Source organism: Coffea arabica, chromosome 8e, assembly GCF_036785885.1.
Source record: "Coffea arabica cultivar ET-39 chromosome 8e, Coffea Arabica ET-39 HiFi, whole genome shotgun sequence".
Taxonomy (NCBI): domain Eukaryota; kingdom Viridiplantae; phylum Streptophyta; class Magnoliopsida; order Gentianales; family Rubiaceae; genus Coffea; species Coffea arabica.
The window spans coordinates 40,252,330-40,270,302 of NC_092324.1; the positions used below are offsets into that span (position 1 = coordinate 40,252,330).

The 17,973-nt window shown below is 34.8% G+C and overlaps 2 protein-coding genes across 2 annotated transcripts; both read left to right on the forward strand.

Annotated features, from left to right (window-relative positions):
* The first annotated feature begins 6,113 nt into the window (after window positions 1-6,113).
* Window positions 6,114-10,162, forward strand: LOC113700765 (viridiflorene synthase-like). The gene is made up of 7 exons (XM_072062142.1): window positions 6,114-6,262; window positions 6,707-6,980; window positions 7,087-7,459; window positions 7,862-8,080; window positions 8,313-8,469; window positions 8,605-8,850; window positions 9,651-10,162. The coding sequence occupies exons 1-7, from the start codon at window positions 6,143-6,145 to the stop codon at window positions 9,939-9,941; spliced, it is 1,680 nt and encodes a 559-aa protein (XP_071918243.1). The 5' UTR covers window positions 6,114-6,142; the 3' UTR covers window positions 9,942-10,162.
* A 5,737-nt stretch (window positions 10,163-15,899) lies between these two features.
* Window positions 15,900-16,214, forward strand: LOC113704763 (tuliposide B-converting enzyme 1, amyloplastic-like). Its single transcript, XM_027226636.1, has one exon. The coding sequence runs from the start codon at window positions 15,900-15,902 to the stop codon at window positions 16,212-16,214; it is 315 nt and encodes a 104-aa protein (XP_027082437.1).
* The last annotated feature ends 1,759 nt before the right edge of the window (window positions 16,215-17,973 follow it).

The window sequence follows — 17,973 nt, forward strand, 5'->3', positions numbered from 1 at the left end:
GTGTGCGCTTTGTAAAAGGGAGGAAAAAAACATAAACCATCTACTCCCTCCGTCCCACTTTGATAGTCCTAGTTTGTTTTTCACACAGTTTAAGAAAAAGTAGTCAAATTTGTTGGAACAATCAATTTAGGTAGCTATTTTTCTAAAATACCCTCACATTAATTATAGTACAACTTTATGGGAACTTGAATTGATGGTAAAAAAAGAATCAACTCTCATTAAATGGGGTAGGTTTATAGTAACAACAATTTATATTGAATAAGAGTATTTTAGGAAAATTAAAATACAACTTCATTCTTCAATTGGAAAGTGGACTATAATTTAGGACAGACGAAAAAGGAAAACAAGACTATCAAAGTGGGACGGAGGAAGTATTTTTAATTGTTGTATGACGAGACCAATATGGACAAAAGTGCAGAACATGTGTCTGGTGTTCAGAGGAACTTACTCTTGGGATGAGGAAATTACCTGGTTAGCATCTCATTGGAGATCCAATTCATTTGCAGACCACCTGAGAAGACTAGTTTTTGCTGCAACTGTCTACCACATCTGGAGATTTGGAAATGAAGTGATATTTCAGTCAAAGCCGTTTGTATGTTCACAACTACTAAAGTCTATTATAGTAAGAAAAACTACTCCTATTATGGATGCGGATCAACTTACTATCAATCATATAGACAAAAACAAGATATGTTTTTGTTGTCTTGCATTTTGCTTTCAACAGAGTGGAAAAAAAAAAACAGAGCATCAGCCAAAGTAATATTATTGTTCATTTATCCTTTCAGTCTCCATCCCATTAAACTAATAATGCAGTAATTTGGACTATTTTCATAGTACTTCAGAAAAGCCAACAGATATTTGAATTGCTAGTATTTGTATTTTTCCTTTATGAAGTGCCGTCACATCTCGAAGTGAATGTAGAATGACTGAATGAGAACCTCCATGATCATCAAGAGGAAAGACACGGGCTCCTCTTCTTCCTCCCTATTTTATTATGACGGCATGGACGAAGCAAATATATTTTGTAATTAATTTTTATTTTATATACATTAAATCATTACTGTGTACTTTTTTTATAAATTTTTTTTTAAAAAAATAGCAATCAAAACGGGATTTGATTGATGAATTACCAGGCATTTTATTATGAGAATGAGACTAAACAGTCTAAACTATGATGTTAGCTTGGTACGCTCTTGAATTGAAAGAGATTATGTCTGGTCGAAGAAGACTCATAAAATCTTCAAATCTTTGGTCGTGTATTGCAGTAATCTATGCAAGAGTTTCTATCACTCCCTTCTTTTATGCGTTGAATAGAGCATACTACGTAAAAATGTCTGTCTGTGTAGAGGTATGTTTGAATATTGTAAAAATAGTAATATGAGGAGGGATGATTGCTCATGTGTGCAAGCTCCACTACAGTAATCAATAAAAATCTTTATCATTTGCTCAAAAAAAAAAGTTACTACTAGATGTGTAATAATTTCGTGTCTTGACTTTGATTGTGTTGCATATCTCTAAACAATCAACTTTACACCAGTAATAAGTTGAAAATTTTGGAGACAAATATCGATTTTTTTCTGCATAACTTGTCCTTCCTTGTGGAATTCTTGCATGCGTCTATCACTTGAGATGTATTGCATGACTTTACTCGAATAATTTTAATTTACATTTACTTAAAAAATAAGTGTATCAATCTCAGAAGCTAAAAGAGTATGTGTTCATGCAAAATATTCGAAACACATGAGAATGGAAAATATGCCGAGTGAAGCCAAGTTACACCATGCATGATTTCTGCATTGAAACAAGAAAGGAACAAATAAAAAAAAATTAGAAGAAAAATTTTTGCATTTCATGATTTTGGCTACTGCAAATTCAAAATTTTCGCATTGATTCCATGACTATTATAAGATTGCATATGTGCTAGAGATAAAAATTGAACTGCTTCGATTGTTTTATAGGCCAATACTAACCAATATATGTTGGTGCAAGTGGAAGGAATTCACATCCCTTAATCATGAGATCTCGAATTCAAAACATATGAGAATGGAAAAAACAATAATATTGGAAGATTTTCCTCCACAAGGGGCCGCACTAGACTCAAATATGATTACTCACAAGCCTTAAAATGGATGCGATACCTGTGGTTTATTAAAATATGGTTTATTAAAAAAAAAGGCCAATACTCATTAGTATTGAAATTGTTTAAATTAGAATATTTTAAATTCCTTGAGAGTTCAGTAATTATCGCTCTCCTCACCGTTTTGTCAACGGTTTTGTATGCTGAAATTTTTCAAAAATAATTTTAGTATAAAAAATCAATTTGAGCATGTTTTATTTTGGTAATCTACTGATATTTTATGTGAGAGGTGATCTCATGCCTAAAAGATTGTGTGTGGTGCTTTTATGAGAAACTTTGCTATAATTAACTGTCTTGATGACCCTTGGTTAAGGTTTTATGAGTTGATGGGATGTTTGTTCCTCACTCAGAGTTAAGGTTGAAACTTATTGAACGTCTTGACCCTCTTAGTGATGATGACCAAGAGCAAGGAGAGAGGAAGTGGGGCTTTCTGGGGGAAAGAGACAGACTTCTTGACCCAACGCCTCATCAAGAAAGCTAAAAAATAATAATAATGAATAAAAAACAAATAAGCCACAGTGCATACTGAGGGAGAAGAAGCTGTCTCTTTGTCTATTTGGTTGCCAAGTTCAACACGTTTGGTTGATTATGCCAAGTTCAGCACATGAGCTCCTCGTGACCACCCTCCACCCAATCACACATTGCCACATCAGCAAAACAACCACTCATTTTAACACTTACATTCGCTCGTTTACTAGATATGCAGATAACAGTTAGAATGGATATCCAGAATTACAAACAAAATTTAGAGGTCCTTAAACCCATTGGGCTATTGTATTAACATTAAACTATATTCAATCAATCTGTTGTGAAAATTGAATGAAGCTCCAGTCATTGAAAATTTTGTGTGCATGCTTCAATTATGAAAATGAAAATTTTTTATTCTACTGTATCTAACATGCTTGAATTGGAGGCTGAGAACTGGGATACTTGCAAATTTGTATCGGTTATTCTTCCCATATCACCATCTTGTTTTTGCAGAGGAAAATTTTGTGTGCGACCAAAACTTTGAATCTTAGGGTTGGTAGGTGGATTTATATTGAAACATAGTCCTTGTACTTTCAGTTATTGATGTTGCTTGCCAGCCATAGTTAAATAAATTTCTTTTCAGTTTAAATTATGCATTATGCATTATGCATTATGGAATGGGGTAAGTTATTCCTTTACTGGATATGTTTAGAATTTGCTTTTGATGGTTTACACTGTGGATCGTTGACGGATTGTAGTTGGCCGTGTATAATGCCTTACATATTTGAGGTAAAACGTATCACTTGACATTTTACTTCTGCAAATTTAGGTTGTAATATTTAGTGCTATCAAATATTTAGGTCATCATCTGCTGTGGTTAGTTATGAAGTTGGGTTTGTGCAGATACGCATACTCGTTTTTGATTAATCTGATAAACAGAAATTTGTGACTCGTCGTGTTTTGTTTCTTATAGGAGATGATTTTCTGCTAATGACCATTTCAAAATTATTAATGCATCTTGGTTATTGGTGAATTTTTTCGTAAGGATGATAGAATAGAGTATTGGCTCTAAAAGTTTAATTGCAATTTAGTACTTGACCTTTTAGTAGGAGTTATTATGTATATAATTAAATTTGAAGGCACAAAAATAGAATCAAATAAACTTGTGAGACAAATTTAGGGTTTATTTAAATCGATCATCAACCCTATCGACTCAACTTATTCTTTACCCGATTAAGAGAGAATTAAGAGTGAAATTGCCAATAAAAATCTTGGGCACATGTTAGTATGCATAAATTATGCGTGCCTTATCATGTGGTCGCATAATATCACATTCATTACGTCCTTGATCATGAAGTTTCTTTCCCAACGAATTAGGAATATGAGAATAAATGGTCCAGCCAAACACTCTGAAATGGCCAATAAATGGTCGTTTACTACTCTAAATTTCTTCAGGGTTGTTCTAAGAACACTTCTTGTATAGCACCTACTCGACTAAGAGAGAAATTTCTAATGAATATCTTGGGTACATGTTAGCATGCATAAATTATATGTACCTTATCATGTGGATGTATAATACTCCCTCCGTCCCAATTATTTATTTATGTTTGGAGAATTCAACTTTTTAAGAATAGTAGTTTAATTGTGATGTTTGTGCTTCTCTTTTTAATTTTACCCCCAAAATTTAAAATTTAAATTTGAATGGTAATATACATATGATTAGAAAGAAAAATTATATTGAAAAGAATGACTAAAAAGTATTTTGACTTTTCCAACATGACAAATATTTTAAAATATATCAAAATCGAAAGTATGACACTTTCAATGGGACGGGAGGAGTATCAAATTCATGACATCCTTGATCATGAAGTTTCTTTTTCAACGAGTTAGGAATATGAGAATTAGTGGTCCAGCCAAATATGATGTAATTTTATAAGATTTAGGGTGGGCAAGTACGATGTATTTCAAATACTTCTCAAATTTTCTAGGATTGTTTTGTGGTTTTACCATAGTTGAGAGTGAGTCTGCCACATGGCGTGATTTTGGTTCTAAGCAGTAGACTCGGGTGTCGTATTTCTTTCTGATGTAGCCGCAGCCCATGTTTTTTGAGAGTAACAGTAGAAGACTAATTGATTGATTGAGCTTTGCAACTTTATATCAATTTTTCTTGAGTAACAGGCCATTAACATGTTCAACTTTATATCAATTTCTCTTGAGCTTTCCTGTGGATATTGATTGATTTGATCCAACTGAATGTGGCAGTCTTCTGTAGAAATCAGAAGGCACACCTCAGCTAAGAAACCGAGAGATCCATAAAGGGTATGCAACACAAAGAAACGTTTTAAATGAAAAGTTCACGTCACAAATTCAGTTTTCTGGGCCGTCCGCATTTTGAGGCATTTGACAGTAATCTTTCGGTTGTCAAATCACTTTGACTTTAAACTAACTAGCAGACACTGAATCACAGAGAACCAAGGTTGACACAGACTTTGACACGTTATTGTGATATACATGTGTCACTGTCCATTTTGTCGTAAATTTGATAAGGTGCTTCTCAAATTCTACATAACTGCTGTTGAGAGAAAAGATCAGGCACGTAGCCATAAGAGTCATCAAATTGGAGGTGACATAATTAAGAATTTATATATATCCATAGGTAAAAATAGACAAAATGGAATTGACAAAGAAAAATTTACATACAGTTATACTGTACTTGAAGCTGATGGATTTAAAGATGTAATCGAGAAAATCTGTTGTGTCATCAAATTTGAACCCTCTGCTGATGGAGGTTCAATCTGCAAAACCACTAATACATACTACCCCAAAGGTGGTGCTCAGATCAGTGAGGAACACCTCAAGGGAGGAAAAGAGAAGGGTTTGGGAATGGTTAAGCCTGTTGAGTGTTGAGGCTTACCTCCACGCAAATCCTACTGCCTACAACTAATTATAATGAATGCTACTGAAGGACTCTTCGACATATTTTCTTCAAGATTGAAGTACACACTGAGGGTGTGTTTCCTTTTTTGCTTGGTTTGCTTTAAGCTGTTTGGTTAAGTTAAAAACAAAATTGAATCATAGAGAGAACAAAAAAAATATTGTGTTTCTTATGGAGAAAAAAATGGAGCTGATGCCTAATATCTCACATGGATCCAACTCAGTCCATTTAATGGAGAAAAGGGAAAATAACACAACAAGAATATTCTCAAAGTTGGAAAAATGTGCTATAATTATGATTACTCCTTTATGAAATAAAGCTGAAAGCAGCTCAATTTCTTTTTGTTTTCCATATTAAAAAAAAAAAAGGTATTTATCCTTTTTTTATTGTTGATTTTTGGTTCTCACTATTACTTTTATCGTCAAGCATTCCTTTTTAGAAGAAAATATATGATGTGAGCAAAATTTTCTACTTGGCTCCTAGCGACTGCTTGGGTGGTTGGATCTATAAATACGTACTCTAATTCCTTGGCTAATCATGAGAGTAGTCACAGCAAACAACACTTAATTGATCGTAGTCCTACCCTAATTTTCCCCAAGAATATGGCGTCAACTCAAGCTTCTTTCCACTCAAACAGCCTACAAGAGACCGTCCGCCCGTTAGCAGCCTTTCCGGAAAACATTTGGTCTGATCGTATCGCTCCCTTTACTCCCGATAAGGAGGTTATACTTACTTTTCAGCTCCTATAACCTCACATGTTTTTGTTCATATTATTTTTTCCTTTTATAAGTTGGAACCATATTGTTATCCGCTCCCACAAGTTCACGATCCTTTGCAATATCCGCTATCAATCCTGGCATGATTGTTTTCCCTTGATTAATTCTATAGTCTCCTATCAAGAAGGGGGAAAATACAAAAAGATTAGTTGTTATTTTTCGAAGAACTAGACATCTGATTTGTGATATTTGGTTTGCTGTTTCTTAGTTGTACTTGGTTTGCTCTTACCTCGACTTCATGTAGGATTCATCTAGTGCAGCACTGTTGCATTTCCTTAGATTTCAGGGTCTGGTTTCTCCTGTTTAGTTTCTAATTGTTCCATTTCCCAGCAATATCAAAGCGATCAATTTGACAATATGACTAAAGAAATATTTTTCTGATGCTTTCAGGAACATGAAATGTATGAAAGAGAGATTGAAATGTTGAAGGCAGAAGTGAATAGCATGCTTTTGGCAACCGGAAAGACCATGATGGAGAGATTCGACTTTATAGACAAAATAGAACGACTTGGTGTCTCGCATCACTTTGATATCGAGATTGAAAACCAACTACAAGAATTCTTTAATGTGTATACCAACTTTGGGGAGTATTCAGCTTATGATTTATCTAGCGCAGCGCTTCAATTCCGACTTTTTAGACAGCATGGTTTCAATGTCTCTTGTGGTACGCAACTTTCATATTAGATTTGCTAATTTTTAGTGTGGACTCACCTATTAGTAAACCTTAACACCTAATTTTTCTAACATATTTCCAAATAATTTCCAAACAGGCATCTTTGACCAATTCATTGATGCTGAGGGTAAGTTCAAGGAATCCTTATGCTATGACACAAGGGGTTTGTTGAGTCTATATGAAGCTAGTCATGTTAGAACACATGGAGACGAAATTTTAGAAGAAGCTCTTGCTTTCACAACCACTCATCTGACGTCTGGAGGACCCCATTTGGATTCTACTCCTGCAAAACAAGTGAAATATGCCCTTGAGCAGCCGTTGCATAAGGGCATCCCTAGATACGAGGCCTGGCGTTACATCTCCATCTATGAGGAAGATGAATCTCACAATAAAGTATTGCTGAGGCTAGCCAAGTTGGATTACCACTTGTTGCAGATGTCATATAAAGAAGACCTTTGTGAGATAACAAGGTGCACCGAGACACTAGCTCTCCAATGGGCAGATCTAAGATTTGTTTATCAACACTAAACTGCAGAGATTTATATTTTACAGTACTATACTTACATGCAGCTTTAGGTTCGCTTGGAGCTTAGTAGGATTCTATGATATCCATAACATTTTAAATTGCCAAAAACAAAAATTTTCTTTCATAGTCCAGGTTGTTAATATAAAAATCTTATATTACTACTCCCTTTCTATGTTGAACGGTGCCCTACAAATTATTAGAATTTTATACTAAAAGTTAGCCAATGTAACTGCCACTCGTTTGCAATTTTATCCGAAGTATTACATGAAATTCCTTCATATATGACTATGCTTCACGAATGATTGTGCAACCTTTTTTTTTTTTAACAAATGGTAACAATGTATAGGTGGGGAAAGGAATTGGAGAGTGTATCGAAATTTCCATATGCAAGGAGCAGATTTGTGGAATGCTACTTCTGGGCTGTTGGAGCCTTGTATGAACCTCAGTACTCTCTTGCTCGAATGACTACAGCGAAAGCAGGAGCCGTTCTTACAATGATCGATGACATCTATGATGCTTATGGCACTCTTGATGAACTTCAAATTCTTACAAGCTCCGTGGAAAGGTAGGCTTTTATGTTAGTCATCTCACACAAGTGAGGCAAGCATGCTGCCAAGAATATCATCTTCGAAAAAACTACATATACCAGCCAAAATAATTGAGTAATGCACTAAAAAGCTGTCTTACTATGAGCTAGTAAATAATAAAAGGGTGATTATCCAAACAATCTTCTCTAGCTTGACGTTGCTTCTTGGCAGTAAGGTGCATTGATATAGGAAATTTTGCTTTGCGTGCAGGTGGAATAGCAGTGGAATCTGGGATAGCAGTGGAGTCGATCAACTCTCGGACTACATCAGAACTTCCTACACCACACTTCTGAAATTTAATAAGAAACTCGGGGAAGATTTAGCTAAAAGGCAAAGAACCTATGCATTCGACAAGTATATAGACGATGTACGGTACCATGTTGCTAATTTTAAGGACTGTGTTAACATACACCTTAATTTGCCTGTTAATTTTCAAATTGTCGTGGCCCCCAATACATGGAGTACTAATCAATATTTCCCTGCGTTCATTTGCCCTCATTAGTGGAAAAATTACATGAGGACAAGCTTCACTCAGTCTAGGTGGTTCTTCACAAACAAATTGCCTTCTTTTGCTGATTACCTGAGCAATGGTGCGATCACAATCGGAGCTATTCTTGTATCATCAGCAGCTCTCTTGTACATGGATTGTGCCTTAGAGGATGTTATCAACTGGCTGTCAACTAATCGAAAACTTATGGCTGCTTACTCAACACATATGCGATTGATGAATGATTTTGGAGGTCACAAGGTCAGAATTTGTTGTAGCAGTTAATTGGTTATCAAAATTAGATTAAGATAACTCACAGAATTTCCAAATAGGATTAAGTTATAGTCATGTTACGTGCCTTGTTAGTTTTGTTCAAAACTTCCAACATAATATGCACATTTTTTTTTGAGCAAAATAAATCCTTTTTTCATTGATAGATCTACCAAGAGAGCTTTGCAGAAGAGGAAGCCATCCTCAATCTACATTAGACTACACTATTTCTATACACTCTACAGTCAAAATTTGAAAGAATGGACAAAAAGAACAATAACAATCAACTTTGATCCAATTCCCACTCAAGAACCAACTCCCAATTCTCTCTGATGCGAGCAATCTTGTTCCAAGATGTAACTGCCATCTGCATTGCATAGACCAGAGTAGCCATTACACCCATGGAAAGTAGACAGTCATAGAGAAAGCCAGCCTCTTGAATTTTTAAGCAAATGATTGAGTCCTACAATTCTTACACCAACACTGCAACTCCTCATTCCAAGTCTTACGCCACCACTGCGACACCACAGAACATGCACATAGATTAAACTTGTTTTTAGATCTTGTTCATTTTCTGTGCAAACGCTGCATAGACTATGCATATGCATTCAGTCTGGGATGCTTCTCATGAACAAAATGAAATACAATTTAGTTCACTTGGCGAGTTACTGCTTTACCAATGATTAATACCCTTTCATACTTTATGTGAGTAATTCGGCATTAAACAAAACTTTTTCGCTGCATTTTATTAGAGTTTTCATGTTTTCTGTTTGAACTCCTCGAATTTGAAGTTCGACAAAGAAAGGGGCAGTGGCACAGCGCTTGAATGCTACATGAAGGACTATAATGTATCGGAGGAAGAGGCAGCCAGGAAGTTTCGAGAGATGTGGCAGGATACTTGGAAGGTTATGAACGAGGAATGCTTGAGGCCTACTCCCATTCCAAGGGATGTTCTCAAAATGCTTCTCAACATCACAAGAGTAAGTGAAACCGTTTACAAGCACCGAATAGATGGATTCACTCAGCCACATGCCATTGAAGACCATATAAGGGCAATGCTTGTGGATTTCATGTCTATTTGAGGATGGCAGTGGTGCATGTTGATGTCTTCAAGGGATTGGCCCTATGAATGCAGGCAGTATCAGTTAGTGAAGTATGTTTTTCTATTTTGCCCACTCCTGTATTTAAGTATATATAACTAGTCTGGGATTACATGCATTGCACGTTCTGTATCTCCTTTTTTTCCCCTTTTTGAAACTTTTAATAACGTGTTTGTTTTGACAAATTACTAAGTTGAATAAAAGATCATTCTGTCTTTTTATATGTTTCTGCACACACATATGTATATTGATAGTATCACTAATTAACTAATCATATTTTCAATATTGATAGTGATACAAATTTGATATTATAAATGATTGCCTGTAAATTTATTGTCTTAGATTAGATATTAATTGCTAGCAAAAAATAGTGAACTTTAACATATTTTTGGCATCTTTAGTATCGTTGTGTCTTTGATTCATTCAATTGGGATGAAGAGTTTAAACTTAGAGTGAATTTATTGATTAAATTCGGTAAACCCTCGGAACTTAACAGCTCAGTTGCAATTTTCTATTCTCAACTTTAAAATTTTGCCATCCTTAATTCTACGAAATAACTTATGTACTTATAAATAACTTGTGTATTTTGCAATTATGTTTCGTGATTACAATTAGGTAAACATTCGTCATATAAGTTTAAAGATTAGCTGTTAAATTTTTTCAATATTCAAAGTATAAAAGATTTATTATATACTGCACAAATATTAGAAGGCTAATCATCTGTTATATACTAAGAAACATCTGAATAATAGAACTACCAAACTCAAGTTCGGGAAGAGATAATATTTGGAAGAAAATCTGGTCTCTTAAAATTCCCAACAAGACCAAGCATCTTCCATGGCGTATATGTCATAATTCCTTGCCTACGCCTGAAATCCTCCATAATAGAAGATTTCTGCTGATTACAAATGTGCTCTTTGCAAAAATCCACGCGGAGATCTATCTCATCTTCTATTTGACTGCCCTATCTCGGTGCAAATATTGGGCTCGTACTTTTCTGGATAGGCAAATTAATGCATGTCTCCAATCTGGACCTGACATTTGGGTGACGGAAATTCTTAGATCTTTGCCATCAAAGGATAGCGAACTTTTTGGTACTCTATTATGAAATATGGAGTAACAGAAATGATGAAATGTTTAATGGTCAAGTTCGAGAACCTTTGACCATTGTTAGTTTTGCTCTCCAGCACCAGGCAGCTTTCAAAGAAGCAAACGCTTGCTCTTTGTTAGCCCTTTCTCAAAGTTCATCCCTACCCTGGTCAATGCGTCCTGCTCCCCACTATAAGGTCAATTTTGACACTTCCATTTCTACTATTAAGCAAGGTTTTGGTATTGGTGTGGTCATCCGTAGTTATGATGGTCAGTTTATCGTTGAAGAGCAAATCGTGTAATATATCACCAAACAATACACTTGTACTTGTTCAAGTCACTAATTTAATGTGTTAGCTAAAAATGTCAGTAAACTAACCAAAATACATGCTTTGTAGCATTCCGTGTAATTAAATCGTTAAGACAAACGGAATTCTTTTATCTCCACTTGTAGGCTTGATTTTGGAGGGATATAATCGTTGGTTCATCTTTTTGGCTAACTTTTGTCTATGTAAATACTTGAATAGACCCAATTTACAGCTCCACCTGTAGACCAAGTGACCCAAAATTTGCCACATCATCAATGCAAATTTAATACCTAGAAACCAAAAATTTTTCCGTCTTTCTACTCACCATCTTGATTCACAACACCACCGACTAAGTCAAGAAGTTCTTCTCTCAAAGCTTTTGGTGTCCCTCCTGTGTCTTACATTCTTGTCTTTATAATATCAACCAATCTTGCCTTGTATCAGGCTTACATATGTAGAGCTAAGCCATTCAAAGTTGGAATTCATTCATTAAATCATATGAGAAAGGAGATAGAAAGAAAAAAAGTATAAAAAAAGAACTCACTGTAGAAAATTTTGGGAGAAGAGAGGAAGAAAATTCATCAATCACATCTTTCATTTGATTTCTAGATCTACTTAGAAAATTATAAGTCTTGCATTTTTGGAGGACATGAAAAACTATAAAGTAAGTGATGTGACTCTTACGATGGAGAAGAAGAGGCTAAAACAACTAGAGATGTAGGCTTTATCCCAAATAGAGAGGAAGGGGGAGGAGAATCTTCTAATGGAGGGGGCGAGAAGTTCATGGGTTACTGGCATAATAGGAGGTACCGAGTGAAAGGAACGGAGCGGTGAAGATAGGTGGGAGGGAGAAGGTAAAACATAGTGTTTATAATAGTGGTGGTGATAATTGGGGCATTAAGCAGAGCAGTAGAGGTGGAGTAAGCAGAGCAGTAGAGGTGGAGTGGAAAGCTTGAGGATCCAGCAGTTGTAGATAAATTTTAGGAGAAGAAGAGTGAATAGCCAAGAAGTTTAGCTATTGTGGCACTACCATTGTGGCTTCTTTAGATTACTCAAAGTTTTTAGATCATTTTGTCCTTCAAACCCTATGCCTACAGATCCCGTGATGTCCATTCCGATTGTCTTCATGGTGAAATTACGCTGAATGCTACAAAACATGCAATTTGATTAGTTCAGTAACATTTTTGGCTAACAAACTAATTTAATGAACTGAACAAGTACTAGTGTATAGTTTATTGATATTTTTCGTGATCTGCTCTAAAAAGATTGGAAGGTCTAGTCAGTGTTGAACTTGCTGAAGTGAGGGAAGCGACTCTATTTGCTAAGATGCTGATGATTCCTACTCTCATATTGGTGGGAGATGCATCCTCAATTATATAGTTGATTAATAGCACGGAAGAGATCTTCTCGGATAGTGACTCAATAATTAAGGACATTCACGCTTCCCTGTTAGATCAAAGCAAAGAAACATCTGAATAGATATATTTATGGTGTTTAATCTTATTTCAAGCAAGTTCACATTTTGTATGGGATACTTCTTTGAATATGACACAAAAAATCCTTTACAGGACATGTTATAAACATTGCAAGAACTAGAGAAGAGATATTGAGTAATTTTCATAAACTACAAGAGGGTTAATTGATATATAACCAAAATAAACAAAATGCATTCCCATAAGGCTCAGAAGGCACATTTTCAATAAGAAATAGCGGGATCAAAAAACGCATATTCAAGGCAAGACACTTGCTGAATTCAAAAGTTTAGACGTTTCTCAATATCATTTGTCAAGTGAACTATTGGTAAATACTATTACTATTTCAAATATTTGCAGCCTACTACACGCTATACCAAAGTATATTTTTTTTAAGCTTTTTGTATCATATACATTATGGTAAATAATTGATGTACTAATTTGTAGGACTAGTGCATGGTGGTATTCTTTCAATCTTTGTAGTATTTTTGACATAACACCGGCCAATAGACTTGTGCGAATTTTCCAACGTCATAATTAGCGTTGCTATAATTAATCTCTGTTTTTAAACTCGAATCGGACCCGTCGGTCCGACCGGTCGAACCAGGAACTGTCCAATTATCCGGTCCGAATTAACTCTAAAACTTGAAAATTTTAAAACTCGGTCAAACCAAGTCAAAAATCAGGTTTGACCGAATTTGACCCGATTTGACCGAAAAAATAAGAACCAGATGTAGAGAACCTGCCAAACCCAAAGCCGTTGACCATGTGCCACATTTCCAGCCAATACACTCGGGTCCCACCATCCATCCCACCAACAAGAATCAATCAAGAGACTTTTTTTTTTTATTTTTTTGAAAGGCAAAATATTTTTAATATTATGTTTTGACTCCTAGGTTGTTAAAAATTATTAATATACCTCAAATATTTCATACTTTATAATTGTTGTCTTAAAGTTTGGTGTTATTTTTCAATTAAGTTCATAATTTTAATTCTAAACTTGTTAATGCTTATTAAATAATATAAATTGCTACTTGATTGTTCTAATTTCTTTGTATTTTCTTGTTAAATATATTTGAAACATCAAATATATATATGAATATACCTTTATTAATATTAACATGTTATTAGGTATTTTACATATAATATTTTAATTTTTAAATAATTTTTGTTTATGACGTCATCCGGTTCAACCCCGATCGAACACGATTGAACCCATTGACCCCTGAGCTCGATCGAGTCGATACCCGGTCTGGTTCTGAAAACATAGCAATTAATTAGAGAAAACTAAGATTGACGGAGACTCTGATAAGTTACTGTGTGATACAGATGTCTCCCGATTCTTTTTGTCTTAATTTGTAAGTCTGTTTCTCAAATTGAGAGAAAAGAGCAGGCGCGTACGTCGCCCATGACTATTCTATTCCGGATGCTTGTAACTATAGTGTAAAGACTTTCAAAACTCGTACTTAATGGACACTTGGATGTGAGCACCAAATAAAACTAATATATTCATCTAAATTTTTTTTATGAAAATTGATTTTATATTTAAGCAATAAATCTAGAGTTAGTCTTATGTACAGTGAAACTATATACACTATTACAATTGAATACGTGATACATAAGCAAAATTTAGATTTTAAATTTAAATTCAAATGAATTGTTATGTGTCCAATGATAACGATATGTATGGTGTCAAGTATAGAAAATTAATTTATAAATCTAATATAACATGTTGGCATAAATAGGTAATTATTTAGAACTTGTTTTATGTTATTTAATAGACTATATGATTGTGTACAGATGGTAGAAAATGAAGATTGAATAATGGGAGAAGTTTAATGACGTATAACTATGAATTGAGTGGTAGTTTCGTTAGTATGCAGTTGAAGATGGCGGCATTCAGTTTTAGAAGGAGATTTTTTTTTTTTTTACAAACTTTGTTTCTGATAAGTTGGAACCACTCTAATTTTATAATTAAGGGTCCAATAGAAAGTTTAAAAAGTGACAACCGTATGTTAATATCATGGTTCTCACAACTTGTATTACGTTATATATATCCTTATACTATATAGGAATGAGTTTGGGTCAAAGAATGGCTTTGGATTTCAACCGCAAGAGTAGGGATATTTTGGGATTGTGAGGTTGTTTTGAGTGTAGTTATAGCATTGGGTACTACTTTAGATAGCATGTGTATTATTGTGTTTACTGAAATGTCCTTGTGTTTTAAAAGATGCAGTGATGATTTGTTCAAAGGTTTGGGTAGTTTGGGAATGTGAGATTATTTGGTCATCTTTTCTACAACAGGTACAACTCATAATAGCTTCTTTATTAGTGCAATTACTTAAATATCCTTGTAGAGACATTCATTTTGATTTATATCAATTATTACTGTTGTTTTACTATTATAATTTGAAGAACTTCAAACGTCACTTTCATCTCAATTAAAATAAGGACAACGTGGTTTATTAAGGAATTTATGACTGAGCATTAGTTTCAGCTTCAATTATTCAAATGTCTGCCCCTTCACATTCTTCCGTTATGTTCCTTTCGTCTTCCGGTAAATACTTATTTGTATTGCCATTGTATTTTGAATTTCAGTATGATTCTTTGGTGAAGCTATTTTTGGTGGTTCAACTTAAGGTGAGATTTCATTCTTTTTTTTAATGGTATGATTTGCTTTACAAAATCGCAGTTTCTATTGTCAACTAAATGTTTCCATTCCAAAATTGGATACTCTGTTAGCGCAATTTAATGTTGATATTATTGTTTCCCCACAAAGTTGGCTGTTCTATACAATTTAAATGGTGTGATTTTGTTGGAATAGGTTTGGAGATACAAAACTTACTCTTCTGATCTACTTACATGGTGGAGGCTTTTTGATCAAATCTGTCTTCTCTCCTACATATCACGCACACCTTAATGCAATAGTTGCAGAAGCTGGTGTTGTAGCAGTTTCAATTAACTATCGGCTCATCCCTAAGCACCCTCTGCCTATTGCTTATGAAGATTCTTAGATTGTAGTCAAATGGGTTGCCTCTCATTCGAATGGCGAGGGTCTTGAGGTATGGCTTATGGATTATGCTGGCTTTGATAGGGTGTCTTTTGATGGGGCTAGTGCTAGTGGCAACTTAGCACATAACATGGCGTCAAGGGTTTGGCTGGAGATACTAGACGGCTTCAATCTTGATGCAATTTTTCTCAATTGTCCTTATTTTTTGGGGAAAGATCTAATCAGTATTGAGCTAACGAAATTACAGGCGAAGGCCTATGTTGAGGGCATCTGGCATTATGTTCACCCAAAATCTACGAGGGTTGATGATCCATTGCTGAATCCTCTGATAGAACCAAACCTTCTGAAGCTAGGCTGCAAAAGGGTGTTGATGTGATACACCGAATTTTAGGATATTGTTTTCAAAGAGGATATTAAGGTTTATTTATTTTGTTTTGTTCTAAAACCTTGTTTTGTTTTAAAAGACTAGAAACCTTAAATTTTAATCAAAAACCCTAGTTTTACTTGTGACAAAAATGTTTTTGTTTAATTGAGTTTATGTATGACAATGCATGCTTTATGATAAGTAATTTTAATAGGTGGGTGGTTAGTAGGCTCGTGAGGGGTAATTAAGTTTGATGGATTGTTGGATTACATTAAGTTGATGATCTATGGAGTTGTAAAATCTCTCATGTTTTTCTTACAAATTTCCTTTCAGTTGGAATCCATTACGTTAGGATAGGTTTACTATGCATTCACTCCCTCAATAGTTATAATGAATAAGAAATTTAAGAGTTTTACCCTTAGTTTTATAGTTCGGGTAAATTATGATTTTTTGCGTATTTTGGCCGTGTGATCACTTGGTGAGGTATGTGTACTAGATTTGGTGGTTAAGAGTGAGTTTTATATAAGAAAAAGTGTGTGAATAGAAGTGATAATAATAAGTGAGTGAATCATAAGTTAAAATCCTAGTACGTGCGAAATAAGGAAAAACGGGTTGAACCGACGTATACCGTTTGTTACCGATTGAGTACACCACTTGAACACCACTTTATTACCTTAATATCCTTGTTATTATTGCAGAAATATCAGCCCTTAATTATCCTAGAGAGGACCAAAATTATTGACCAAAAAGAAAGGAAAAAGAAGAAAAATTGAAAACTTAATCTTGGAGTGACAAGTGGCAACCATCCAAGGGTTATTTGACCAACCAATTTTCTTCATTTTTATCGCCAAATTCACTTCTTTTCCTCTTCATTTTTGCACATTCCAGCCGAGCTTCAAGTGAGAAAAACACAAGAGAGAAACTAGCAACCTTCACCTTGAATCCATCCTTAATTGAGTTAGGGTTTGATATTTTCAGCTGTGATTCTTGTTTTTTATCTAGTATATGATGTTGGTAAGCTTGGATAGAGACTTGGGCTATTGATTTGAGACATAAAGGTGATTTTCAAGCATTGAATCATCAAATTTCCAACCTTAAGGATGAATCTACCCTGTTTATGACCTGTTTAATTCGTCCATGTTAGAGGCCGAATCAAGCCTAGGTCAAAACATGAAAGTTGTAGGGAATGGAGTTATATAGCTCTCTGTAAAATTTCAGCTCAATCAGAGTACTGTACCATATGAAATTACTAAAATACCCCTGACTACCAAATGCCCTATTTCACGGGCAGTTTTGAGATTTCACATTTTTGGCTTCATTTTTCACTTTGATCCGTATCAAATCAGTTTTTGGTCAAAACATGAAAATTTTAGTTCTATGTTTCAACTTTCCAACGCATCTGAAAACGCCTCAATCGGACTTTTGTAGCCAGAGTTATTGTCATTTGAATCCAGTGCTAACAAGCAGACTGACAATGAAATTCTGTTTCTGTAATCTGCAAATTCGACCTAGATCAACTGTAAACTGGGTTGACTTGTCTTCATGAAAGTTGTAGCCCTTTGTCTTAGTTTCGAAATTCTATCTAGTACATCTTGATCCGATAATCACAACTCTAGTTATGGTCAAAACCGTATAACCCATTTTCATACCGTTTTCTGTCGCGCGCACCGTTTTCATTTCCGCGCGCGCGCATGCATTTTTTGGCCCTTTTTGCTGTGTTGGCCATTTTAGGCCCTATTTCCATTATGATGGTTGTTTGACTAATAGTTAA

What these genes read in the sequence shown, in the direction of transcription:
- LOC113700765 (XM_072062142.1), top strand. Translation starts at nt 6,143, where the DNA reads ATGGCGTCAACTCAAGCTTCTTTCCACTCAAACAGCCTACAAGAGACC. An exon ending in CCTTTACTCCCGATAAGGAG is followed by an intron (nt 6,263 to 6,706) that starts GTTATACTTACT and finishes TGATGCTTTCAG; the next exon opens with GAACATGAAATGTATGAAAG. An exon ending in ATGATTTTGGAGGTCACAAG is followed by an intron (nt 8,851 to 9,650) that starts GTCAGAATTTGT and finishes TCGAATTTGAAG; the next exon opens with TTCGACAAAGAAAGGGGCAG.
- LOC113704763 (XM_027226636.1), top strand. Translation starts at nt 15,900, where the DNA reads ATGGATTATGCTGGCTTTGATAGGGTGTCTTTTGATGGGGCTAGTGCT.